Source organism: Falco cherrug, chromosome 15 (assembly GCF_023634085.1).
Source record: "Falco cherrug isolate bFalChe1 chromosome 15, bFalChe1.pri, whole genome shotgun sequence".
Lineage (NCBI taxonomy): Eukaryota > Metazoa > Chordata > Aves > Falconiformes > Falconidae > Falco > Falco cherrug.
Genome location: NC_073711.1, coordinates 2,747,240 through 2,774,327, shown reverse-complemented (window position 1 = coordinate 2,774,327; position 27,088 = coordinate 2,747,240). Strand labels below are relative to the sequence as shown.

General features: G+C 40.7%; 1 protein-coding gene across 2 annotated transcripts in view; it reads right to left on the bottom strand.

The window, feature by feature from the left end:
* Positions 1–115: 115 nt before the first annotated feature.
* The window catches only part of LOC102051492 (vascular endothelial growth factor receptor kdr-like), a 141,962-nt gene continuing 114,989 nt past the window's right edge, over positions 116–27,088 (bottom strand). For both annotated transcript variants that reach the window (XM_027809307.2, XM_027809308.2), the window contains exons 25-30: positions 21,962–22,061; positions 21,259–21,364; positions 18,752–18,876; positions 18,415–18,493; positions 15,071–15,165; positions 116–5,737 (exon numbers count right to left, since the gene is read on the bottom strand). In XM_027809307.2, the coding sequence (XP_027665108.2) occupies positions 5,527–5,737; positions 15,071–15,165; positions 18,415–18,493; positions 18,752–18,876; positions 21,259–21,364; positions 21,962–22,061 (716 nt within the window). In that variant the 3' untranslated portion in view covers positions 116–5,526. The remainder of the gene's footprint in view (positions 5,738–15,070; positions 15,166–18,414; positions 18,494–18,751; positions 18,877–21,258; positions 21,365–21,961; positions 22,062–27,088) is intronic.

Here is a 27,088-nt window from a genome sequence, read left to right as displayed (position 1 = left end):
TTAATATGAGACCTGTGCTTGTAAAAATCTCTCAAAACTGTTGCATTATTTATTTATATTCTGCTTCAAGGACAACACTTTTCAAGCCAAGAGATGACACGAAGGAGCCCTGGGCTGTATAAATATAGAATCTTTTTATTTTTTTGGTTAATAGATACAGTACAATTTTGACTACATAAGAAAGCATTGTTTTCAGTGCATACATTCTTCAGACAGACAGGAACATGGCAGACAAACATTCCTTAGTTTATTTTCTTTAAGTCCCAAGTTACTGGGTTTGCCCAGTTATTAGCTGCTTTGACAACTCAAGGTCTAAGGAAAAATGAATTGAGTAATAAGGATGTGCTGGCTCTTGTGGCACAGGATTATTAGGCAGGACAATGGGACACTGCTCAGTGCATACCACGCTAGTCTTCCTGTAACCACAGCCCTTATGCCATTGTATGTCCTTGGGGTCCCAAATCCAGTCCAGCAAGTTTTCTTTTCTATGTTAATGTAATATGGAAACAACACATGTGTCAAACATGCTTGAGCTCAACACTTATACAGTGACTATATATAAGTGAACAAACCATACAGTGACTGACTCTTTACAGGGTCAAATCCAGAAGTCCTGCCTGAATTTTACTTGCATAAGATTGTGCTGGTGTCATTACTTTGGCAAAATTCTTTCTGTTTTTTTTTTTTTTTTTGTGATGCAGTATAATAACAAGGAAGTGAATCCCAGGGTTTGGCCATTACTATTGGCAGGGAGGGACAAAAGAATTATTGCTACCTTCTGTATTTTCCATTCACCTTATGGTAAGAAAAAACCCTATAGGCTGATCTCTGAGTATGATACTGATCCTGGCTAACTCCTGAGCTCAGGAAAATCCGATGCTGCTTTATTTTGTTATGTAGCTATTTGCTAGTGATGTTTCCCTGCAAACATTTCCTGGTGTTGTCCAGTTGGTGCTGATGGGAGCTAGAGACCATTGACCCAAGACCACACCCTTACAGCTGGAAGAGGGCCAGATCAAATTTGTAAAGCAAGATAAGACACGACAAGGCAGTGCCGACGCTCAGCCTGAAGGATTGTTGGGAAGGTAAGTCATAAACTGTTGACTGGCCAGTTACAGGTTTACATGCCGTCTAATGTTCCTGCAGTATACAAGAGAGTAAATACAAAGAGAGAAGTGCGAGGACACGCTAGGTTATCCTAGGTGTTTGCCAAGCAGGCTAACTGGAGCGTAGTTTGTATTAGGGGGATGTCTTAAGCAGAGCAGTTGATGCCTGCAGGCAGCCCTAAATGCATACGTTGTTAGTGTTCGGTGGGTTCAGATTTCAGTGGTTGTGTTTGAGTCTGTTACGCAGACTTTAGGTTTTTATCTGACCTTCCTTGATATCCTGAGTAGATGGTGTGGGCCCAGCATCCTTGTTAGGACCCCCCTTCTTGTGAGGATAACTTGGAAGAACCGAAGAGAAACTACATTGTCTGAGGAAAGGACTAGGAGAAAGATGAGATTCACATAGATAGTTGCCAACCTTCATTTTGCTCCAGATACCAATATTGAAAAATCAATAGAATAAAAAGCTTGTGTCATTCAGGGAAGGATACAGAGTGGCTTCCAGACAATATAAACTAGTTTTCCTTGTCTATATTGGAAAAAAATTTAATGTGGAAAAAACTTGCTTTAGATGATCTAGTTCATCCTCTGCAAGCACAGAATATACAGGAAATAGTAGAGTGGAATGAGTCCTATACCTGATCTTATTCAAACAGCAATGGAAAGCAATCCAAAGGGACTGTGAAGAACAAATATCAAGAAATAGATGAAAAGTAGAGAAAAGAGGAGATAGGAAACCAGACTGTTAAAAACACCAGCCTGAATAATAACATGCAGGTGAAGGCACTTATCCTTGGACTCCTACATGGCGGGGGATTGCTGGAGAGAACACAACACATTTCTGTGGTGATCTCTCAGTTCCTTTGCCCTAATTCTCTGGGATTACAAGAGGACAAAAATGGTAGGAGTAAGCACCATTCAAGAAAACAAAGGTATGTGTTAATACCAGATACCATTGAGCTCAGTCCGGTTAGATAAAGCAGGTGGTTACAGGAGTCGAGTAAGAATCCCTGAGAAGTCTGAAAAAATAATAAAACATCACATCATTTAAACAATTTGCCCCCTTCTGATCCTCTAGCCAATAGACCAACCTTCAATTAAAATGGAGGCAGTGGAAATTCCTCCCCTTTACCATGAGCTGCATGGTGACACTTCCAGGAATGAAATAAACCTGCCAGATTCCTCCAGATCCCTGTTTCCTAACTGAAACTAAATAACATGGAGAATAAGTGAGAGCTAGAGATACTCGCAGCCAAGAGGAGGACTGCTATGAAAATGGCACTAGTAGGGTACTGTAAACTGGAGCCTGGCCTGCAAGCATTAGTGAAATGTTTAGTAACAATACTTAACTCTGTTATGTCTGGGTATCTCTCTTTTGACTAAAATGTTACAAATTTTATCATATAAATGAATCACTATATTTGTTTCTACTGAGTAAACTATATACATCATTGTAAGAAGAGAACAATAATTAAATTAAGGGAGGAGAGAAAAGGACAAACAAAATATTAGTAAATAAAATAGAAGACAGATGTTCAATAATACTTTTCAGGCAATACTTTTGCTTGTTACATTTACTATAAGGAGGAAAATATCTTCCACTCAAAATAAACACTGGAAACAGCTGCCCAAACATCTGTCACTTGCCATTTCCAGAATCCTCGGAGGCCGTTATCAGGGTTCGGAGGGTAGCTCTGCTCTCTCAAGAAGTGGCCATTGATACTGCTCGAGATGGCTGTTGACTTTGTCACTGCAGAGGACCTCGCAGTTTTCAGGGGGCTATCAATGCAACCAGCATTTTCCAACGTGTCCTGAGCACTTGAGCCTGCCCTCTGTTTTCACATCATCTCATGCGATGCAGAAAGGCTGATAGATGTCACTGAGAGCGAGGAAGGGACCTGCCTACCCACGCTCTGTTAGAGTGTCCGCGTGGGTCCCACTCGGGAAATGTGCTTCATGTTCCTCTGGTCTCAGAAACCTCTCCTGTTCATCCTTGATAAAGTGGAAAGATTATATACTCGGTTCTCTTAGAGCAGACAGTCCACCCAGCAGTGTTCCCCCTTCTTTTTCAATATAGAGAGCATACTTGCAGGTTTTTTCCCTATAGGTACTTATTTTAAAGTTTATAAGCAAAGTTTTTTAAACATTGTCATTTTCTGACCCTGCAGAACAAGGCACAATAACAAACCATCTCACACTGATGCCATTGACAGTAGAGCCAGACTAACTGTCTGCAGCTTTTTTTCTTTTTGCCACATGAATAAGTTACTTCCAAAAGAAGTGCTTGATTTTTTGATCAGACCTATAGATAGTTAATTTACTGTTTGATGAAAAAAAAAAAGATCCAATGAGCTTTCTGGGGCTCATCAGATAAATTCTTTCCCAGTAGTTTTTTCTGTTATATGACCAGTTCTACTTAATACATAGGTACTAAAATACAAAGAAGTGCAAAAATGACACAAAGCAACTACAGACCACACCTATCTAGCAGGTCCACTATGAACAAGAGACTCATCAGTTACTGCAGGTGATTTCCTTAATACGTTGAATCTGAAGTCAAGGAGAAGGAGAAGTGCAGTTCATACTTCAGATGCTTTAGCATTCACAGTTAACATTGCATGGGGTCTGGAGACTTGTTTCCCCCTTTGATAATACCTGAGGCTTGTTTGTGTTTACTTCAATGTAACCAGCTGTAACTGATCATCCAGAAAGGTTTTCTTCACTGCTGCGAGGGTGTTTAGGCTGCCTTCAACAAGGTAATGTAATTGGCTTGCAAGTGTTGGATTTTTTTTTTTCTGTTAGTTTATAATCATGAAGAAAAATGCTTTGAAGAAATCAAATCAGTGTCAAGCTGAAGAAGGAGGTTGTGCAGACTTGGAAGAAACTGCACAGAGTCACTTACAGATCTCGGTTATAACTTTGAAGGCTATAGCCCAGACTGCCAGTGAACATCTTTTCCATCCTTGCTTTTCTACTTGCAACTTAGATCCTTTTTCCCTTCTTAGATTTCTGAAGGCAATTCTGATGGTTACATAGCACATTAAATTAGAAGGATCATTTGCTTATTTTTGAAGTTGTTGTGTGTATGGGGTATGTGTGGGACCTGGGCATACATACTTGCAGACCAACAGTCCCTGACACACACAGCTTTTGGGCAGGGGGCAACACACTGTGAATTTTTCAAAAGTGAGAACTTGTGGTCTGCTCAGTCCTGCAGGCTTAGGCTGCAAAAAAAGCTTTGAATTACCATGAACCCATGAAGGGTTTAGATGCAGAGGGCATTGCATATCATACCAATATTTACCTTGGCAAGACAGTCAGAGATAAATGTGTCACATATGCTTACAGTTTAGCATGGACTAGCATTCCCAGGATCAGACTGTTTGGCATCTGCCACAGAATGCAAAATAAATGCTATTTTTCTTTTTTGTTTTTAGGAAATAGCTTGTGTACAGAAGGGAAACATAAAAATGCTGCTACCCTGATGGTGCCTCAAGGGTGTATGTGCATTTATGTGTAACTCTCATGCTGTTAATATGATTCTATGCACATTCACACAAACATGTACATGCGTGCTGGGAAATTCTGTCTATTTAAGCTTAAGGTTCTTATTTAAGGCAGTGATTTTGCCTTGCAATCATTACAGATGCATCTCCATCAAAGTTCTCTATTGCCTGTATGCTAAATAAATTGCTGTTTGAACAAGGAGAGAACACGGGGAAATAATTTAACCACATTGTGTGCCCTGATGACCCAAAAGACCAGCCTGCCTCTTGATACATGAGTACTATCTGCTTTCTCTGTGCCATATAATTTTTAGAACTGTATCCTATAGGCAGTAGAAATTATTAAATCACAGATTGTAACCAAAATATTTTGGATTTCAAAATATTTCTGAAATATTTAGTTAAGAATGATGTTTCAATTTTGGATTTTCTTCCAAGTGTCAGTATGTATGGCTGTTGTTTTCAGCTGATCCTGTACAGCATCATCCTAAACAATCCTTGCAGCATGCATGCAGAACCAGTAGCATGAATCTTGTTTTCACAACTAGCTTGACGTGACTTTTGGTGACTCTTATAGAGGAAGATATGAATGAAGGAACTTGTAAATCTGCAAATGCCAATGAACAGTCCCAGCTAGGGGAGGAAGGAGTGGAAGCAGTTCCAGGTTACAGCTTCTACTTAGGATTCTGATAGACAGAGTTTTAATTTACTGCATACGTTGCAATAGGCCTTTAAAGGTAGCAAAGAAGATGCTCTTAAAATATTTCTGTTCACATCAGAGATGTGCCAGAAGAAACACAGGAACCATTGCCCTGTCAGATTTCCCTTCTGTTGTTAGCCAGCCTCTTTATGGAGACATGTAAGAATCTAGCATGGCTGAGAGGTGCCAGATGCCCTGCGTCAGGCTGGGCTGATTACACTGGAGGGGCCGAGTAGTGAATGACGGAGTTGTAGTCTGGAGGTGGGCTGTGGCATTCCAGGTTTGGATCCATAGGAAGGAGAACAGAGTCTTCCAGTGTGAAGTCCATAGTGTCCTCTTCTACCTGTACTGCTGGCTGGTACTTGACAGCCTCACGCTCGTGATCAGATAATATGGATTCTTTGCTCTTGCTAACAGCTCTGCGCCTGTTGAGAACAAACAATATAATATATTGACCCTGTCTCCATAACGTTTTGTTTCTATGTGTAATTAATGGTAGAATGATTTTGTAAAAAAATAAATATATAAGGCATTTTGATTAACTTTTGAAGCATCTGGTAAAACAGTGACATTTTACAGATTGGGTAAGGAACTGAATTAGATATTTCAAACAACTCAGTGTTTTAAAAGTAGATTTAGGAGTAAATCCAGGAGTCCTGTTGCCCTGTCTTTTTAGTTTACCACATTTCAGTGCACACTATATAGATATATGTGTATATATATATATATCTTGGTTATAAACGCACCTGTCCTATATGTACAATAATATTCTCTCTCATTGTTCTGACACAGGTCAGTAAAAATTTGACTTTTCTGAAAGCAGAACTGAAGGCTATGGCTTTTCTTGAAGTATAATAAAGGATGAAGTAATGAGTAATCTATGACAGACTGTAATTTAAAATGATGCTGAAATCAAGAGTCTGTGTTGAACACACTCTTGCAGTGTAAGGCAAAATCTCTCATGTATTCTCTAGCCCTTTAAAATGACTGAGCAGTACGCTAGTGAAGGGCAGCGCTTTTCAACGTTACAACTGCTGGCCTGTAACTGATGCTATTAAAGAGAGCCAGCTTTCATTTTCTGCTGTCTTCCCTTATTATAGGTGATGAAGGTGGTGAGAGAGAAGCAACTTATATCACATGGAGCAACCTCAACGTTAAAAGTAGGAGAACCCTGGAGAGGATTTATATTACAAGGTGACCTTCAGGAACAGCAAGTGTGGAGAAAAAAAAAAGGTATTTTCTGTCATAGGCTGCCTTAAAAATAATGTTCTGTTAAGCTTGGTTTCTTCCCTTTGAGGAATTCATTGGAAGAGATCCGAGTAGTTTAGGTTTGGTTCTCAAAACGATCCCAATGTGAGAATGGCTTTTGAGCTTCTCCACTTTGCTTAGGACCCTTTAACATGCATCTCTTTGGAATAAACTTCACTGACAACTGATTATGGTGTTGCTCATGTCTCAGTGCAGAATGACTTATCAATGTGCTTGGCAGAATATAAAATCAGGCAGTACTCAAGCACTTTGTGTCTATATTTCGTATATGTTTAAAGTAGCATAAAGCTACATTCTAATGACCCTAAACCAAATCTGAATAATCAACAGTTCATCAGATAATTGTGTAATTCATTATACACTTATTTTATTTGTACTGCTGCAGTGCTTACAGTCCCCAACAGTTGATCATGGATTCAGAGCGTGGTGCTTTAAAAAGAAAGCAAAGCATGCTCGTGCTCCAGGAAACAAAATAATAACTAAGAGACAGATACAGTAATTGGAGGAAGGGGAACAAAAATCATGAGTGGGAAAAGCAGCAGATCCAAGACACCAGCTGTGTGCTCTGTCCTGTTTTTGTGATGGTACAGCAGAGAGAACCACTGCAGGCTTAAGAGCAGGTTGATGCTCGGCATGACAGAATTGTAACATACAGTAGGTCCAGCTTCTTTCAGTGTGAAAGGCTAAATATGTCCTGCTAGGTTATGCTACTATGACTTTAGAAGTCATATTATCTTGCTTCTGAATATGGAACCTGTCAAAAGCTTCAGTTTTCCCCCAAGCGGCAGATATTCTCACACTGGCTGACAGAACTAGTGTCAGTATCTTCACTTAAAAGTTTTGCTAATTCTGGAAAGGTCACAAGTGTGCAGTGCATTGGCTAGAGCAGAACGCTGGTTTGTGATCTGTGCACAACCACACTCAACAGCCTGTAAGGTCCATCTGCAAATTACCTATTCCAGTAGCTCTCTTCTTGTGGGAGTGTGTGGAGTAGGTGGTATTCTGGGTATTATGGTCTGTGAAGCCAGTCATTCTAAGCCAGCAGCTGATTACGTTCAGACATAACAAACAGCTGCAGCTCTAATCAGTTGCAATGGGAAACCGGCTGCTGCATAGTGGGCCTGATTTTAGCATGCTGTGGTGGCTTTCGACAGCACTTTTGGCTCTCCAGCTTTGTCTCTAGGAAGTGAACCCAGGACCCCTGAGTTGTTAGAACCAGCCCAATGCGTCTTGCACATCTAGAATAAATGGGTTGTGTGACTTCTAAAATGCAAAGGCAGAGATTACAGATTAAAGCTAATGTTACTGTGCTTTTAGACCTGCACAAGGCATCAAAACCAAACCTGTTGAGTGGCAAAGTAGAAATCCTAAAATAAACAGTAACCCTGAGAACTTCAACAAAAATGTAGCACACACTGCTTTCAGAATCCAAGTTTTTCGTCTTTGTCCAGAGAAAAATGTGAGTGGAAACTTCTTCTGTATACTATGCATTTGGCAGCTCTCCCTTTCCATACACACACACTTTCTTGGGTAGATAAATTCTTCCCTGGCACAAGCAATAGAACCACAACTCCGCTTCACTGTTTATTTATGTATTTTTCTTTTTGTTGCTCAGTTCTACTGACTCGTGTCAGACAATTCCATGGATGCTCTGGCTTCTAATTTGCCAGGTATTAAAGTTGTCAGTGGAGACAGAGAGAAGCTTGAAAGTATCTGTATAACTTGGCCCCCAGCCTGCATATCTCAGAGTGCTGGAGAAAAAGAAATGTTATTAGGGTTTAGTTTGGCCACACAATGGGAAATTTTCAGACCCATGTAGACTCCCAGCAAGTGTTCTCGTTAGGTTTCTGCCCCTGTAGGTCAAGAGACTGGATATCTGGGAGTAACTCTGCCTAGCGCTGAAATCAGGCTGGTGTTTGAAGAAGGGCTCTTAAATGCTGACATCGAATGTTTGTTCCAAAGACAGAAAGCTGATGAGTTAGGTCAGAAGCAAGTTTTGTCATTAGCTGTCTTATGGCAGACCAAAATGCAATTAACTTTCAAGACTACTCCTTTCATCTAAATGCATTTCCTAAATTAAAGCAACCCAAGGGTCTTTGCATTTTTCCCTTTAATGCTCTGTATTACTGACACTTTAATCTACTCTGTTCATGCTCAGCAACAGAGAAATGTACATATGCTAGGACTGTATATTTGAAAACAAGACTGCAGCATCCCTTTTCTGCCTGTCCTTGAAATCTCATTTGCTACATAGAAACTGCCACAGTGAATCAGACATCAGCCTTGCCTCCGGCAGTGGTCAGCACTTGATGCTTCAGAGAAAAGCAAAAACCCCTTTATGCTCTGAACCGATTGTACTACCCTGTATGAGACAGGAAAATTCTCCCTGAGCCCCACCGATAAACATTTTCTGACTGAAGGCATTAGATTTGATTAATCACACAATTATGCAGCTATGGAAGTTAATAATGGTTATGTAATTAAATAATTTCATTAAAAGCTAGCCATTACTTGCTTCAGTGCTTCTCCTGGGTTGGCATTACACTGCCCCAAAAGGTATTTCCTTACTGATTTTGCCTCTGCCTGACTTCTGAGCGCTGCAGCTGCAGGAGGCGATAAAAGAGTTGTTTGGTTTTGATAAATCTGCTCATAACTGTGAATGTCTCAGCGCGGTCCCACCTGACTGTTGGTATTCTCACCATGGCACAGCACTGAAGATTAGGCGTGTGAATTCCATGACATTCAACTGAAATGCATTTGCTCACTGACCCAAGCTAGTCACATTTTACACAATGACCAACCTGAAAACTTGTTTGTCCTTGCAAGAATGTGTGCTGTTTGGGGCAGGGTAAGGGGAAAGATGAGAATCTGAACACTGACGTTTCCTGACCTCAGGCAGATTTTGTAACCTAAAGGACCCTCTTTCATGATGTGCACATTTCTGTGGAGTGCTGGTCAAGGAAACATGTTTTGCAGAATGTGGTGATGTGGCTTTGTCCCTGTTTCATAGGCTGACTCGAGTTAGCCAAGGCACAGCACTGGACTCCTCTTTCAGAAAGATGTCTACAAGCTGGGGAGGTTTATGAAGGGAAGTACAAAAGTGGTGAAAGCACTGGAGGAACAAATACTAGATGGTTCAAAGAATGTGAATCGGTAGCAATGAATCAGCCAAGAGTGGCATTCATAATTAACAGCAAATCCTGCTACTCTTCAGGCTGTATTGCTATAGTGTCCCTGGGCCTGGTGCCAGTTTCAAGTCTGTTAGATGTAAACCCAAATGAGGTGGAGGAACCTACTGGTGTGGGTGCACTGCTGGTAATGGAAAGCCTGCCAGGTCTGTAAATAGGACTGTATCAAGGAGCCTGATTATCACAGAGCCTGGGCTCTGTGCTATTGCTTGCATGTGTTGTGTCTGCGTGGAACCACAAGATAGTGAGTAGGTCTGATGACCCAGACACCAGCTTGGACAAGTGCATTTTAGTGTGGTGCTGTGGGTAATGAGAGCTGTTAACAGTTCCCATTTTTACTGTGCTGTGTCAGATTTCCTGGTACAGATGAAGCTGAAAAGTCTAGGAATTAAACTAGATGAAGAAAAAGTTAGCCTGAATATTAAGTAATCTTTCTTAAGTTTTCTAGAGAGGTGTCAAAGTTGTTTAGAAGATACCCCAGAGGATAATCCTGTAATAGCTAGAAAGCCTAAATGACCTATGGGACTTTTCATCCTACTATGGTAAACCAGAGATTTTGGTTAGAGGTAGAAAAATACTGAAATCCTCAAAGAGCTGGGGAATCATTACCAGAGCTGTTTATTTTATGTGAGAGGGAGCCAGCTTCTATTAGCCTAAATCTCAGGGTCAATGACTTGAAGAGGAATGTGGAGGAAGAGAGATGACTATAAGAAAATCGCTGTATGCAGTGAAGGACTGCAGTGCCAAGTGTAGCACTTATTCCCAGTGCTGTGGAGCAGCTCTTATTGCTTTGCAGTAAGGTGCCCAAGTATCTTGCCCTCAGTAGGAAAAACTAAAAGACTATTGTGTCCACATAGAAATCCTGGCCTTGTTCAGGAGCTGTGTTTAGGGACAGATGAGAAATTGAGCTGAGCGTTGCCAAGTAGAGCAGTTTGTCTCATGACCACATCTCATAATAACATGTAGGAGCTTCAGGGCTTTATAACAGCTTTCATAGGTGTTTAATGAGGCACAGAGTAAGAGTGATTAATTTTTTTTAATTTTTCTGCAATGAAAGAAATAAAAAGGTTATTTTTCTTCTGATAGTTATGACTGATTCACAGTTTGCTTTAATACATTTTAGATGGGGTGCTGTGCAGTAAGAATTTAATCCTGGGTTCCCCTCTGGCAGTATCAGTGCATCACTAGTCTACTGGCATGGAGAACTCAAGGGGTTAGGATCAAGAATTCATTGTTTTGAAACACTTCTAAATACAAAGTGCAGTGAACATAGAGTTTTAACAGGCCAAAACCACCCACTCCTTAAGTACGCATCCCCTTGCATGTGTGGCAGAGTTGGTCAGCTGTCCCTGACTCTAGCTCCAGCACTCAAGATGCAGTGAGATGAAAAGCACTGCAGTCAAAATCAAGCTGGTGACTACAGCCTTTCAAAATTCTCTTTTAGTGCTTGCCACTGTAAGCATGTAGTATAATCCTAGAAAAAAGTGGCTTGTGTAACTCCTGAGTAGCTACTCATTCAAAGTTACTTACATTTTGGAGAGCTCGAGTCAGGTCATAGTGCGAGGTGCTGCATGACACAACAGTAAGTACATTTGCTATCTCAGCATGCTTGTCACAGAAGAAAAATCTTCTGAAACTAAGTTCTGCTATGGAGCAAACACATTTCCGTGCCTCATTTTTCTGAGATGGTGCAAAATGATTCTAGCTCTATCAGCTGGGATGTGTTTTTGTTGGGCACCTTGCATTTGGACATGAATGCCTGATGTTCCTGGTCAAAATCAGTTTGTTTCAATATTATTGACTTGCCTTAGGCCCAGTTTGGCTTTGGCAAAGGCAAAGCCCTCAGTGATGTGATCTGGATGCAGCATACAGAGCCCAGAGCATATCAGCTGAGCCTCAGTCAGCTGGTGTCATGGGACTTGGCCAGAACCAGATAAGTCATTTCAGAGCAACTGAGGATAATTGGGTTGGGGCAGGGGGAGAAGGGAAAGGGATGCAGGGAGGACAGACAACAGAGGAGATATCAAACCTATTATAATTTTAAACAATAACTTGATTATAAAGTCTCTGGGAGAATTTTAAAGCAGTGCTTGGCAGTAGCTTGTTAATATTATGAGATGAAACCTGACACCAGAGTCATCCCATTATTAAATCCCCTCTATGTTGAATGTGCTTCCTTGAATGCTAACTCCAGCGTCATTATCCCGGTCAATCCTTCTGTCTCTCACTACAGCTACTGATGTGACTTTATACTTTAGCACTATAAAATGCTTAGAGCTCAGGGATTGTTAGTCCAGCCCAGCAGTCCCAGGCCCAGAGTATCAGATTCATCTTCAATAAACTCTTGACACTGACACTCCATGGTGAGTAGTGTTGGCAGATTTGAAACTTGACAGAGAAATGAATACAAGATAAATAAACAGCAAGATTTTGGCAAAAATACTGAATGCAGCCACCCTGGTTTAGAAAACATGCTAAGCCTCTGAACAGTTTTGTTTTAGAAAAGAAAGACTGTTTGAAAAGAGTCCAGGGTAAATGTTTTTGATAGAGAGAGAAACACAATTAACAAGGGTGACTTTATCTCTCCTATTGAACCAGCTCTCTCTTCTGACCTCTCCTAGACTATTCTATATGCTTTTGAGGCTTGTTTTTCAAACTGGCAGTGCAGGAATGCCAAGGGGTGTCATGTCCTCAAACAAAAGGGCATCAGGATGCTCTGCAACCATGTTAAAAATGTTATTTGTGCCAATGATAATCTGCAAGATTAAAAAAAAAAAAAGCTGACAAAATAGCTTTCTCAGCTGGACTTCAGACACTCAGTGCAAGGATGTGGCCAAGAAAAAACACACCTCTGTCCATTCAATGGTAGTTAGGGTCCTGGGAATAAGGAGACAACAAACACAGCTTGCTGCAGGGTTTGCTTTTATAGCAGACCTCTGTTAAGATGGTCTTTCATGGTCTGACTGGCACAGAAAGTATCAGGTATCTTGCAGTGGAATCCCTATGGAAGCTGACTGTAAATGGGGAGAGCCCCAGATGGTGTGGGGAAGGCAGAGATTCACGGAGCCCAGCAGAGCCGTGTTACTTCACATTCACTCCCAGTGGGCCTGATAACAGTTCAGGTTTTCCTGGAAATCTCTAAAGAGCGGGCTGTTATGGAATTTTTGAGTTTCAACATCTGGCTGGATGTTGATTTTTTCTGATTTTCAGTCAGAAAGCCTGTAAGCAGGAGAGAGAGAACCTTCCTCTGCCAATTGTTCATCCAAACAGGAGAAATGCAGTGGGGGAAACAGTAGAGGCGACTGACAGAAATCTTTAGAAGGATAAATCCTATCAGGAAGGCTGTTTGTGTGTATGTTATGTGTTGGACTTGTGTCAACATGACATCGTGCAGAAAAGAGAGGTAAATCAGCCCAGGTAAAGCATCACAGCAGTGATGCACATTTGAGCTCCTTTTTTTAGATCTGGTGCCATTTGGTCTCCATAGCAATGCACTGTGCTGTGCAGAAATCCTCTCGGCATGTGCATAGGATAAAAACATGGAACCGTATCTAGATGTCTGCTAATCTCCCAACAGGCGCAACACTGGGACAGTACTACAGGGCAAATACTGTTGAACAACACTATTCCTGAAGTCACACTCCTGTCCAGCAGAATCTGTAGCATTTGAATGCTCCTTGTTAGCGCTGCAAGGCTCTCTAGCCTTCCTTATGTAACCTTTTTCCCTCTTCCTCTTTCTCCTTCTCTCCTGCCTTCAAACATCTAGGAATTTATGGTTTTAAGCCCTGAAAAGATAAAGCAAGCTCCTTCCATCTTGCTTTTCTCTCTGAGTGAGGAGTTAGCACCTCTGAATTGCTGTTAGATTCTGACTGTGCACTCTCATGTGAACTCTCCTACACTATGCAGAAATCACACTAGTTTTTTCTCATCTATAATTGCTCTTTAATGCAGAAAAATGGTGACTTGATGTTGAACAAGCAATTTCTCTGGTGGGAAAGATCATTGAGTTTAATACAGAAGAAACTAATAGAAATCTCATCAATAGATTTCAGAGAAATCTCTAGGCAATTCAGTAGAAGTCTAATTAGCTTAATTAACTGAATAGACTTGGAATTCCTTGCTACAGAATTGTTTGGTTGGTTTTTTTATATAAATTTTGGGTAGCTAATCTTTGAAATTTCTGCAGTTGGCATTTGAATCAGTAAAATGGGTTACTATTGTTATACTTTTCTAGGAAGGTGGAGAAGACATATTTCACTACTAGGTAAATTCTCTGCCTGTGCCTTATTGTTACAGAAATATAAAGAATGATGAGCTAACTGTTAGCTAAAAGCTAAAGATCTGCTTTTATTCTTCTGTGATTGTACTATGAATGGATAAACATATAGCAAACAGCGTCACAGCCTCTATTTGTAAACCAATTATGAACAATATAATTCATAGGATCATGAAGGTGGTAGGATTAAGGGACTTCTCTGTAGGACTGTCCTCATAGCTGTGATAAAGCAAATGTAGAAATCATCATTCTGGTAAATGTACATGTTTTGCAGTGCTTGTACTGGTTTTTACTATACAGGCCACCTTAACTTTTCTCACATCCCATCAATTGCAAAGGTGCCAGTCCTTCCGTATGTCTAAAGTTAAACATAGTTTTGTTAGCCACTGGTATAATTATAAATGCTATTTTCTGGATTAATGAATCAAGCTCTTCAAACTTTGTTCCATCAGTAAAGGAAAACACTGGAGAGACAGTCAAGAAACAGCTGAAGTAGATATGAATATTCTCAGCTCTTTTGCTCCCATTATTTGCCACGTGCAGGAGATCAGATCATGAACAAGATCTAGCTGCACTAGAGAGCACTCTTGGGGTTTTTGAATGTGATTCAGAATCACAGGGCAACTTGGAATTTTGGAAGAAGAGTTAAACTGATTTTTGAGACATTGTGTGCTCAAAGCTGATGAAATGAGTTTTCATTTTTATCACATGAATCAACATTTTTCATGTTAATTAACCTTTCTGTAACTGAAATGCAACAGTGCAGTATTCCTGTCAGAGACTTGGAACTCTGTTTTATGTTCAACTTCTTTTTGGAAGCAATGTTTACAGTATAACCTTCTTGATCTTAAAATACATTAACCATGGTCTTTCAGTTATAGGACTGAAATCTAGAGTTGCTTCTCCTTCTGGCTTGGTTAGATAGTTTAACAGTTTTCCTCTTGGAATCAGAAACAAAATTGCAGATTTCAGAAGCATTTTTCTGAGTGAGACACTGTCGTAAAAAAATAACAAAAAGTACTCACGCTAGAGCCATGATCCCATAAGGCCAAGAACGGATTTCCAGCCTCTTCGGGCTTTTTATCTCATCTGACGTCAACACCATCCCACTGTCTGACTCCTGAGTAGCAAAAGGAAGAGGACATCAGCAGAGTGCCAAATGATCATGACAGCATGTAGCGCTTTTAAATTAGAAATGGCTTCCATGGGGAGAGTGTGGAGAGGAGTCAGACTAAACCAGTATGAAAGTCAGTAGAGACAGAAAGCCAAGGAGCTAGTTAGAATACCAAATTCCAGCTATCTTATCTTATGATATTGCTTTTAGGCAAGTTAATAGGATTTCACCTTATAAAACTGTCTCCAGCCACAGAGCAGCCAAAGCAAGGGCAGGAGAAAGCAACTTCTCCTTCACTGTGGCATGTAGAGGTTGGGGATCCCCGTCAGTGCAGTTATCATGGAGAGACTGCCAACAAGGTGGCCATCAGTAGATGTTCTGTTGTAGTGTCATATACTGATACTTGTGTACTGGAACTAACGTAGGAGCTACCAAGATATTCTATGTAATCCCAAGATTCCAACCAACAACCTGGAGGGCAAATGTTTGCATATAAACTCTCAGTTGTGTGCTATTATTAAAGTGATTAACACATAGATATGTCCAGTTGGTGTATGACATTAAGCCCATTCTTCAGAATATTCTCTTATTAGGGTCTATATTATCAGTTTTTATCCAACTGTTCCTCATAATGCTGCTATGTAGCCTGAGAATATTTGCCTTAGTTTTGTGATGATAAAGGTTTTTGATTAGTATTTTGAAAGAGTGCACTTAAATGAACATATCAAAAAACAATTTGATGTTTTCAAACTTGAAACTGGTATTAAGCATGACATATGGATACCATCTAGGTAGGGTATCTAAGATATGAACAGACAGAAATTCATAAAAATATATCCATTAATACTGGCTAGGCTCCTCAGAGGAAAAAATATCTGAAATACCTACTAGAAATACACTATTAGAAACACTGAAATTTTAAGGAAGTGGAAGTTCAGTATCATTTTGGGAAATCCCAGTGCTTTGCAAAGATACATAGCCTAAAAGGCTCATTGTACTTTGGTTATGGATTTTTTAATGAACTGTCCAACAAAGCTGTCTTGATTAGTTTTAAAGCTGAAGTTGTGATTCTGCTGCACTTGAAGTGCAGTCTCAAGGTTGCAATTAAGATTAAGCTGTTATTGTGCTAAGTGTCACACAAGTTCACACATATGCACAGTCCTTGTTTTAAGTAATTTTAAAAATATTAAATGTTCTGGGTGTTCCTTTGCATTTGAAATATTTTGGATGCTGGAAGACTGCATGTCTGTCTGCCTGTCAAAACCAAGAAGGCAAGACTTCAACATGGGAGGTGAAACTCTAGTTAGTCTTATTTTACCAGTCAAACAAACAGAAAAAATAATCCCAACAAACAATAAGTAAAAAGAAAAAGCCGTTTTATAAATGCTTTGGTAATATATCAGTTGTTAGTAAGATCAGTCTAGAAACTGATTTTCAAAGTATAAAGTAAAATCCTAAATTAATTAGGTCTGTCAAAACCTCAGTAGAACCCAGATTTTCTCTCTGGTTTTTAACTTGACTATTTCCCCTTAAAATGTGTGGTCTAGAAACAATTTATCTGAGTGCTGCTGTGGGTTTGGTTACAGAAGAACTGTTGAAAGAATATCAACAGAGAGTACAGATAAGTACCACAATTGCAGGAGGTGTGGTAGAGCACTTTTTGGAGTTCCTAGGCAACTATTTGAAATAATGACCTAATCAGTATTAATGTCTTGATATTTAAGATAATTTTAACAACACAAGTGCACTTACTTTGTCCAACAGTAGATCACACCATAATTTTGCTTTAAAAGATCCCCAACGAAATATCACTTTTATTTCTGCTCTGGTAATGTATTATTACCCTTTTTTGAAACTCCTCCCCTGTCATGTAAGGACTTATTTTAAAATGCCACGAACAGGGAGCATTTAGGAAAGTAGTGCTCATGCTGGCAGCAGTAATCTCTTACTGATACCAGATATATCTAGTAAATGTCTTTGTGTGATTCAGGAACAGATTTTTTTCTTGTAAGAGGAAAGATGCAAGAGCCAGAGAAAATTCTAAGCCTTCTAATCCCTAAGATGCACTGATAAAGGCACAGAAATTACATCTGGCCAAATACTTGGGAGTAGTGGGCTTCCATTTGTGCTAATAGATAGATATCCGAGAGATAGATGAGAAATATGCTATATTTGTCGAGGACACAAAGTATGTCAAGGACAAAGTGTAGCTAGAGACTTGACCTTTCTTAAGAGAGTGGGTCTGAGGAAACGCTGTCTGTCCAAAAGGGGGTCTTAGCTGGAGCTAAAAGTAGACAGGCTGGCTTGTTTCTATAGGCATCTTTCCTTACTTTTGCTGCTCCTAGCCATCTGATGCTTGCCCTCTTCCTCTGTTAGAAGGTTTCCAGAGGGCTTCAAGCTTCCTTCCTAAACTTCAGTCTGCTTGAGATGTGTGTGCATTGCTAAGATCCCTCTTTAGTGGCACAGAATCTGTCATTGAGGCAAGTGGTGTGGACTGCACATGGCACTGCAGCCAGTGAGTACCTGAACCATAGAGGATATTTATGAGTTGGGGTGGGGATGGAGTTGTTTGGATTTGTTTGTTTTTTAAATAAGGCAGAAAATATAGGAAAAAAACCCAAACCACCTCCACCCTTGGAACCTTTAATTTCAGAGGAAGCCAATGAGCAGAACCATCATTCTGTAACAAAACAAGCCTTTGTTTTCCACTGAAGTGAAAATGCAACCTTTCAACACTCTCCCACCCTGCAGTGTCATTGAAGCAGCAATAAATATGTTCACTCAGGGTGAAGGAAATCCAGGGTTAAAGCCCTTTGTGTGGATCAAGTAGAGCAGGAACTTGAATCTTGGTCTTGTCTTTCCAGAACCGAACACCCTCGCCACCACCAAGTTATCGGCTGTATCAGCCAGCCGGAATGTGTTCTGGACACATTTCCTTCAAAAGGCTCTGTTTCAATGAGCTGCCATTTTCTTATGGTGGAAAAAACATATTGAAATATGTAATACAAAGCCCATTAGCCTGATCAAAGCCAGGATAATCATGCATGAGCTTCTCTCTAAACTATTTGTTAAGCTAAATGCAGGTCCCTCTTTGTTGTCACACAGACCTATGTGTGGGATGCTAGGGCCAAATATTCTACTTGATTTAAGGCTTTTTCTTACTAAACAGATTTCAAAAGCTCTAATAAGTGTTTCTGGTGCTGGTGACAAGTGATCTGTGAACGTGGTGGAGAGGGATGCAATCACCTCACTTACCTCATGCATCACTTTCTCCTTTTCCACTGGCACCTCATCAAATGTCTTCACACTCAGTGGTCGCTTCTTGCTGTTGTTACTGAAAGCAAGAAAGTTGAGGGGTCAGCATAAAACCCAAGCAGATGCTGCACCAGTTGGTGGCTCAGTTAACATCCCTGATACAGCTCAGTTTCCTGGACCAGTTTTCTTTTTCATCTCTTGTAACTCATAAACAATACCCTGACAAATGTGGCTGTCCAACTCCCTTAAAACAGCCATGTTGAGAGAGGACAACAAAGACTGCCCAGCTATATGAAATCTTTCTTTCCCTTTCACCTCCTGTATATAATTTTCTTACCCGGTTTCCACTGCACTCCAGCGATTAACACAGTTGTTCAAGTTTTCTTCCACAGGGCAAGTTTTGGAGTTAGATTCTCCATCAGGACACAAGGTGATGTTCAGTGGAATATAGTCTTTACCATCCTATATAATTCATAACATAAAAGAACACAAAGGTGGTAAAGCATCAATTTTTTTTTTGTATTTGTATTTTTTGATTTTGTATGTTATCTCAGATGTAAAAGGTTATTTTATTCTACAGAGCTTTACATTGAGAAAAGACTAGATTTTATTTTAACTTTACTTATGATGTTTCTTCAAAGTGATGATGTTGTTTTTCACAACATGGGGAAGTTAGAATGTGTAGCTTTATCCAACATTTACTGTGTAGGAGGCTTTGTATTAGGAAAACAGTACACTTTGTGAAACCTGTGATGTGGAATGGCTGAAAACGGTCTCTCATGTTCCAGTACTCATCTGCAGTTAGCGTGTTTTCTCTTCCAGGCCTCTCAGCCCAAGGTATTGCTTCACTGGTCTTTATAGCAGTTACCAGACTTCTAAATGTCCCTCACATAGCAATGTGACAGTTGTATTGAGGATGTCAGTATATGTGCAACCCATTTAAAAGTAGCTGGCTTTGCTGGCTTTCACAGCAGCATCTTTGATGTGTTTGCAGCAATTTCTTTGTGATCGTTACCACATTCCAGATGTGTGGCTGTTCAGCCTTAGTGAAGGTGAACAGAATTTCACTGATCTGCACTTCAGGAAAGCAGTCCTCTATTGTCATCGCATTGGCCTTTTGGGGAATTCCAAGGCACCAGTCCCAGGGACACCTAAATCCAACTTTAAGACTTAAGTTTGGGAGAAGGGAGGGAGCAGCATGAAGTCACGAAACCCCTATGGCTGATATGACTTTAACAGATTTTGGAATTGGTAAAAGAATGTTGCCTATGCATAGACTTTTTGCTTATATTCAACTTAAGGAGTTGCAGCTTAGGAAGAGATGGTCTTTAAAATGGTAGCCCTAAAGGATTTTATTATTTGTCCTTACAAGAAATTGATGCTGCACATCTTATTAAGCTCTACATTGTCATTACACCCCTGCAGTAATCTTCAGAAATGAGTCTTCCTTTAAGTCCTGAAACTATTTATCCAAATTTCCCTGTGCTTTTTTTTTTTTTTTTTTTTAATTTTGAGAAGCTGTTAAGTGCCCTATTCCCTTATCATGGTTTTTATGTCTCCTTAATTTACTTTGGTTATAGCATAAAACTCACTAGCTTTTCATATTGCAAGCTGGGCCCTCTTCAACTTAGCTTCACTAAATTTGTTTACAAACAGAATGGAGCTGGAGGAGAGTGTTTGGTTTCTTCTTAAATTAAATTGACAGTTACATAACTGGTCTAGTTGTTTTTACTGACAAAGAAAACAACTGATTTAACTACTATGAAATGAATAATTGTCCAATTGACTTTCTGAGCTTTAAACTGCATCATTTGAAAGCTCCTAAGAGCACTGATAAGCATAAGGTCAGAAAACGAGAAAGTTCAGACCAACTACCGGCAGTTGTATCGGGTTTGTGTGGCAAGGTTTTGGTAGCAGTGGGGGGGGCTACAAAGGGTGGCTTCTGTGAGAAGCTGCCAGAAGCTTCCCCCGTGTCTGGTCTGGAGCAGTCTGTTCCTGAAGCACTGCACCCTGTGCGAGGGACCCAGGCTGGGGCAGCGTGGGGAGAACTGCAGCCCATAGGAAGGACTCAAGTTGGAGAAGTTCATGGACGGCTGTCTCCCATGGGGGGACCCATGCTGGAGTGGGGGCAGAGTGTGAGGAGGAAGGAGCAGCAGAGACAGTGTGATGGACTGACCACAGCCCCCTTCCCTGTGCCCCTGCGCCACTCGAAGGGGAGGAGGGAGAGAAATCAGGAGTGAAGTTGAGCCCAGGAAGAAGGGAGGAGTGGGGAGAAGGTGTTTTAAGATTTGATTTTATTTCTCATTACCCTACTCTGATTTGATTGGCAATAAATTAAATTAATTTTCCCCAAGTCGAGTCTGTTTTGCCCATGACGGTAGTTGCTGAGTGATCTCCCTGACCTTATCTCAACCCAGGAGCCTTTTGTTATATTGTCTCTCCCCTGCCCAGCTGAGGAGGGGTGACAGAGCAGCTTGGTGGGTGCCAGGCACCCAGCCAGGGTCAGCCCACTACAGCAGTTTACTATGTTGGAATCTAATTAAAATTGGTTGTGAGATAAAGCACTATTGTTCCTCTAAGGGGCAACTGAGCCTTTTTTTAATTAATGTAAGTTTCTGCTTATTATGGATGGATAAACATCTGGTTTTGAAATATAATCCCCTTTGAATAGTTCACATTTTCTTTACTCATTCCAGTAGCCATTTTCCTTGTGACCTCTGTTATGAACTCAAATCTAATACTACTGCTCAACATAGTCTTTACTTGTGTACACACCTACACATATCCACATATATATACATCTATATGTGCACATTTGTTGAAGAAATGTTTGTATTGCTGTACCTGCTGTACGTTGGCTTGAAGAAGATCTCCTAAGCGCTCCACAAGCTCAGTGAAAGTAGGCCTCTCTGTGGGGACTCCATGCCAACAATCCAGCATCGTCTGGTAGCTAGATATAAACCACAGGTATTAAGAAAGGAAAAGGATAGGAGCTTTGTTTTCTAGCTGTTTCTTTCTGCTGCTCCTTGTTTTGGTCATTGTTTGGATAGTTTTGAATTAAGACAAGTTCAAATCTCCATGTACTGAAATTCTATTCCAGTTTCCACATGGAATGCTTTTTCCTTCTATATTCCTGCCTCAGCTGAATCTGTAGGCTTCTTATTTTCACCTAACTTAAAACTTGACTGCTGGGCCCCACTGATATCGCTGAAATAAATCATAGTTATGGATGCTTAGTTCCTGTCACAGAACTGGAAATCAAGGCAGACACAGTAATCTCCTGAACTGAGATTCATGAACTACAACTGACTGGCGGCAGGGGGGGCGGGATCTGTTAATCTTGTTGTTGGCAAAGGTCAAGCTGACTTGGTCCGTGGTATCAGGACACCCAAGATATGCACAACTACAACATTTACTGAAAACAAAATATAAAATAAATAGCTGTCATCTGATGAGGTCTCCTTCCCTCTCCGCACTTAAATACAATCTCTTTAGTAATACTTAAATTAAATGTATCAGCTCTCAATAGAAAACCAGGAGCTCTTACACTTCTGGAGTAGAGTACTCTGGAGATCTCATCCGAGTTCCTTCTTTGAGCCGTCGGCAAAAGTCTTCATCTATCTGCACTCCAGGGTATGGTGAAGCACCTGATAGGAGAAATAAGGAGGAGGCTCCAGAACGGCACAATCTCTGTTTCCCAGTCCAGTGAATTAAACACGTATCAGTTATTTCTGCTGAGCATTTGAGATTACCTACAGTCTGACAGTAAAAGAAGCTAGAGCAAAGAAGAGGCTGTGATCACTTACTATCTACACATTTTGTTTGGAAATCTGTTACAGATTCGCTCTGTCTCTTTAGAGATTTCAATCATGCTGTCCCATAAATCCATGCATTTATGATACAACCAGGACCACTCCAAGGTGAAATATGGCAGAAGAGAAATAAAACTGTCTTAGTTTGAGACTTCAAATGACCTCTTGGTCAGTAGTAGAAAAGTTCCAGCTCATTCAATTTGTTACATACTGTTTGCCGAATTGTTCATCTGCTAGTATCCTGTGCTATGTGACTACACATGAAGGAAGCCCTGCTCATCATTCACTGCCTTAGAATCTCTGGCCTCACTGGCCCCTGTGAGTAAGTGCAGAGAAGCTGTAAGCCTCTGGCTCCTGTGGAAAGCCCTGAGAACCCTGCAGTTCAAGCTCAGGTGTGGAATTATAGTCCTCCCCTCCTGGTTCACCGATGTAGTATTGTATATGTATTATGCAGTCCTGTAGGTAAAATTTCCTTGAAAAATGATCTTCCAAGTTTTTAGCTTTGTTTTCTTTTCTTCGTGTGTGTTCACTGCTGCTTATTTGCAGGGCCACTCTAGTTGGTGTGAAACCTGGGAGGACAGTTCATGGCAACTGTAATCGCTTTTGAGAGGTAGAGTTCTGTAAAAGGACTGGAACTAATACATTGCACAGAAGTTGGCCTAGCAGTTTTCAAAATGAAGGAGTGAGACTTGTTTCACTTTCCTATGTAAATGGTTATCTTCAGAGAAATGACTAGTATAAATATATATATATATATATATATAATATGCTCTTCAACTAATGAGCAAGTGGGGGCTTTTCAGAGGTTATGATCTTAATTGTATGGGATCTGCACTTTGTGATGCACCATAAATAAGGAGAGCAAATATATAATATGAGAAAGTGCTCTGACATCTGAGTAATCCAGGCCTCATAGGTAAAAAATTCAAGAGCTGTCTACAATGAAGTTTGAAAGGTTACTGAACCTGTTGTGGATAGACCTAAAAGATCCGTACGCTTTCCTCCCCTCTCAGCAAAGGCTTCACATGCAGTGCAACCCTTGTCTTTCACATTTTAGCATCCTAGAGGCTGGATGGTGAATTTGGAAAAAAATTTAATCAAGTCTTAACATAGGGGATTGAATGGAATCTGCATCTGTATCCAGCCCTCAAGGAATATTATGATTTACTGCCTAAAACATTCCTGCCTATTTCCTGCATTTTTTTTCCCCCATTTGGAAATGCCATCATGTGCTGTGCACTTGGGGGCACAACAAGCACAGCAGAAATCTTTTGGATAAAAGCAGTGAAGAAGGTGCCAAAATATGGCTGTTTCCAGAATTATTCTATACTGAGAATCTGACCCCTTAATCTGCAAAACTATGCACTGGGGAGCAAAGATCCTGGCAGCTTCCTAAGAGGGCATCTCAACACAGCAGATAGGCTCTGATGACATTTAGAGCTCAGGGGTGCTTAGCCACAGCACATTTGAATTCCCTTGACGTGCAAGTATCAGATCATAGTATTAAGAGTGTTTCCTGGAGTTATATAGCTTGGAAATAGCCAGTAGCATCATTTCTGCTTTATATCTTGATTTTCCTCCCATGTCTTTGGCCTGCCATTGTGATCATAATAACCCGGTAATTAAATGCTCAGCTCACGTGGCAACACCCAACAGCCAAAGATCTCAAAATAGGCCTCTCTCAGCTCACAAGATCTCTCTGAATAAACAGATGGATAGAAACTATAGTGTCACTTTCCCACAGTTACACTGTGACAAAAGGGTAAGGCTAGGAGCAGGCTCTGGGGGCACTGACTGCTGTCCAAGCTTCTTAACGGCTGTCTGTGTAGATCTCCTGAACTCTCACTAGCTTGTCTTTTCATCTGTGGGGTTTTATCTGTGCAAACCTTTACAAGGTACTGAGGCATCATAAGTACATCTGTGTATTGCCCAGCTGATCCCATAACTATTTAACAGTGGCGCGGCCTCTCAAGAGGAGTGAGCATAAACCCCACCTGATCTAGTTAGCTCTAGGTGGTCAATGTACTGGGGCAACACTGAAAACACCACCCCTCACTAGAGAAGAGATGGACTGCATGGCTTTTTCATTCATTTCTGACTGCATTCTGTGATTGTTGTGCCACCGTGGCCAACGGATCTCCATAAGGAGGAGCTGAATGGAGTCATGCCATTGATGAGCTGCTGTTTTACACTGACCATCCTGATGCGCAAAAGAAACCCCTCAGTTTGCTGAGTATCACTGGCTAGATCTGGCTCATGAGCACAGCAGAGGTTATTGGTAAAAATCAGTCTTGCAAGTAATACTGATTGTGACTGAGGCCTTGAAGGCAGCATGGTACAATTGAGTGAGGAGGGATGGAGAATTCCACTTGAGCTCATAATCTGAGTTACCTTTCTTTGATTACATCATTGATCATATCAGCTGTAATATGTTGGTGAGAGCAAGTACAGGGAGGGCAAAGAAGAATAATTTTTGGCAAGATCTTTTGGTAGTTTGTATTTTGACCAGTGCAGGCCTCCTACCAGCTGGAGGCAGCTCAGACCATAAAAGCCCAGAACTCTTCCTTTTCCACCTCCACTCAGCATTGTACTTCATCTGGACTATGTGATAAGCCTAATAACTTGGACTGGGATGCTGGGACAGCTCAGGAGAAATGTAGGCTGAAACATATGGCGTAAGGTCTACACATGATGTTTTCCTTAGGGGAAATCTCTTCCAAAATGCTCAAAGATGTGGCATGCATTGGGTAAGGTAGCACTCTTTTGATCTTGGTTTTATTTTAGTAGGATAATAAGATGCTGATGTTATACTACCAGGCAGTTCTTGTTTACATAATTATCTTTGATTGCTTTTTGAACAGTGCACATTTAAATTCCAGGAGACACCGACATTCTGTGATGCGGCATGTAAGTGATTTCAAGATTTATTAAACATTGCTGGCATTACCTGACACGAGGTGTGCTTACTCCATTTAAATAATGCAATGCTCAATGCAAATTCAGCCCCAAATGAAAATTAACAAGTCCCGATTTCCTTGTGTATCACCAAAATGGATCCAGCTGTCAGCCTTTCTGGGGGAAGCCTATCATTCAGCTTCTGACCCTGAAAGGACCCATGTCCAGACTAAACTGTGCATTTTACTAATCAGTGTTTTTTCCTTTTTTAAAGAGGGTGCTAAGTCTGTGGGACCCAGTAAAAAGCAGCAGTTGTAAATGGGAGCCAAAACATACCCTGTAGCAGCGACAAATAACTTCCATCCCTTGGCTCTCAATGATCTGTAAAACTTTTATATAAGAGAATTCAATCAGTGACACAAATCCTTAATTAAATATTTATCTTGTGAGCTGTAGATGTGAGTAGTGCCAAACCACAGACATGCCTGGATGATCTGTATGAAAAACCCTCTTAGAGAAAATGACTGCTTTTGAATCTGTGCCACAGATTGAAGAAAGTAGTTTGTGATCTACGTCATAACGAGGGCAGAGGCTGCTCTACAGATGGCAGCCCTTGCAGTAATTCAGTAGATTCCTCTGAATTCAGAAGAGGACAGTCTATTGTTCCAAGTAAGCACCTTCATTAAGAAAAGAGGCTATCTAAAATTAAAAGAAATCAGGTAAATTATTTTTTAAAATAGTTAAAAATAGAGATGAATTTCAGTGACTATATTTTAAATTTTATTAATCTTCAGTATTAGAGGCCAAATGACCTGAAGTTCACATCTGTTAAACTCTGTCAGGACCTTTGGGAATGATATAAACACTTTGCCATCTGCAGTGGTCCTGGCCATTCATCAGTATTCAGTTCATTTGGTTCCTTGGAGATGCCCAGTGGAGACACTGTCCCCTCTGAGTGCGTCTCTGCATGCTAATGGGAATACATCTGCTTGACTAATCTATTAGAACTGGGGCATTGCGGGTCTTTCTGTGGCATTTCAAAACACATGCAGCAGGTGAGGCTGTTACAGAGCTATGAAAGTATTACACCAAAATAACAAAACTCTAAATAAATAAGGCTGAACTCTGGAGAAAGCAATAACTGCCATTTGTTTTAACCATCTGAGTGTGAACTTTCTGTTTTGTGTGCTGATATGAACAAGAGAAATCAGGCTGTGACCTTTGCAGCCAGCCCTAAACAAAGATTAGGATAGAAGCAGCTCCAGACTTTGCATCCAGATCTGGACTTGGCATCTTCAGCCTGATTGTTAATTTCAACTGATCCACGAACCAAAGATAGTAGGAGATTACAGAGTTTACTTTAAAATTCAGCAGCTTAAGTTGACAATGGTTCTTGTACTCTTTTGTCTGCAAATGCTGATTAAAAAGCCAGAGCTGACATTCCTAAATTCCCTCAGGAAAACAAAACTTGCGACTCTGCAAGGAGAATTTGAGGCGGCAAAGTCTAACTGTCTGTAAGACTGCTTGTCTAGATTTCAGGGGTTTATCTGCTGGACAGTAACCAGATCTCAGTGAGGCTGAGGTTTCTAGCAGCACCGTAAGATGAAATCTATAGTACTTAAGGAAAACCATTACTAGTCTTTCAAAAATGTTGTGGCTTGCAAATGATATGGCCAGAAGAGTAAGCATTCTACCTGTTTGCTGCTGAAATTACTTACACAGCCTAGCACTGGTTCTCCTATCAACGTGGTGGCAGCTGCTGCCAAGACATTTTCCTTACTTAGAAAATCTTACTTAGATTTTGTGGGGAAGATAACCAAGCTGGGGTAAAATGTCATGTGGGCAAGCTCCCTGGTGTTCCATGGGCTGCCACTAGCAACATCAGACCACTGTGTCAACAGCAGTGAAAACCTCTGTGACCTTTGAGCTCTGTGGTTTCCTGAAGCAGACTGCTGAGCGGAAAATAT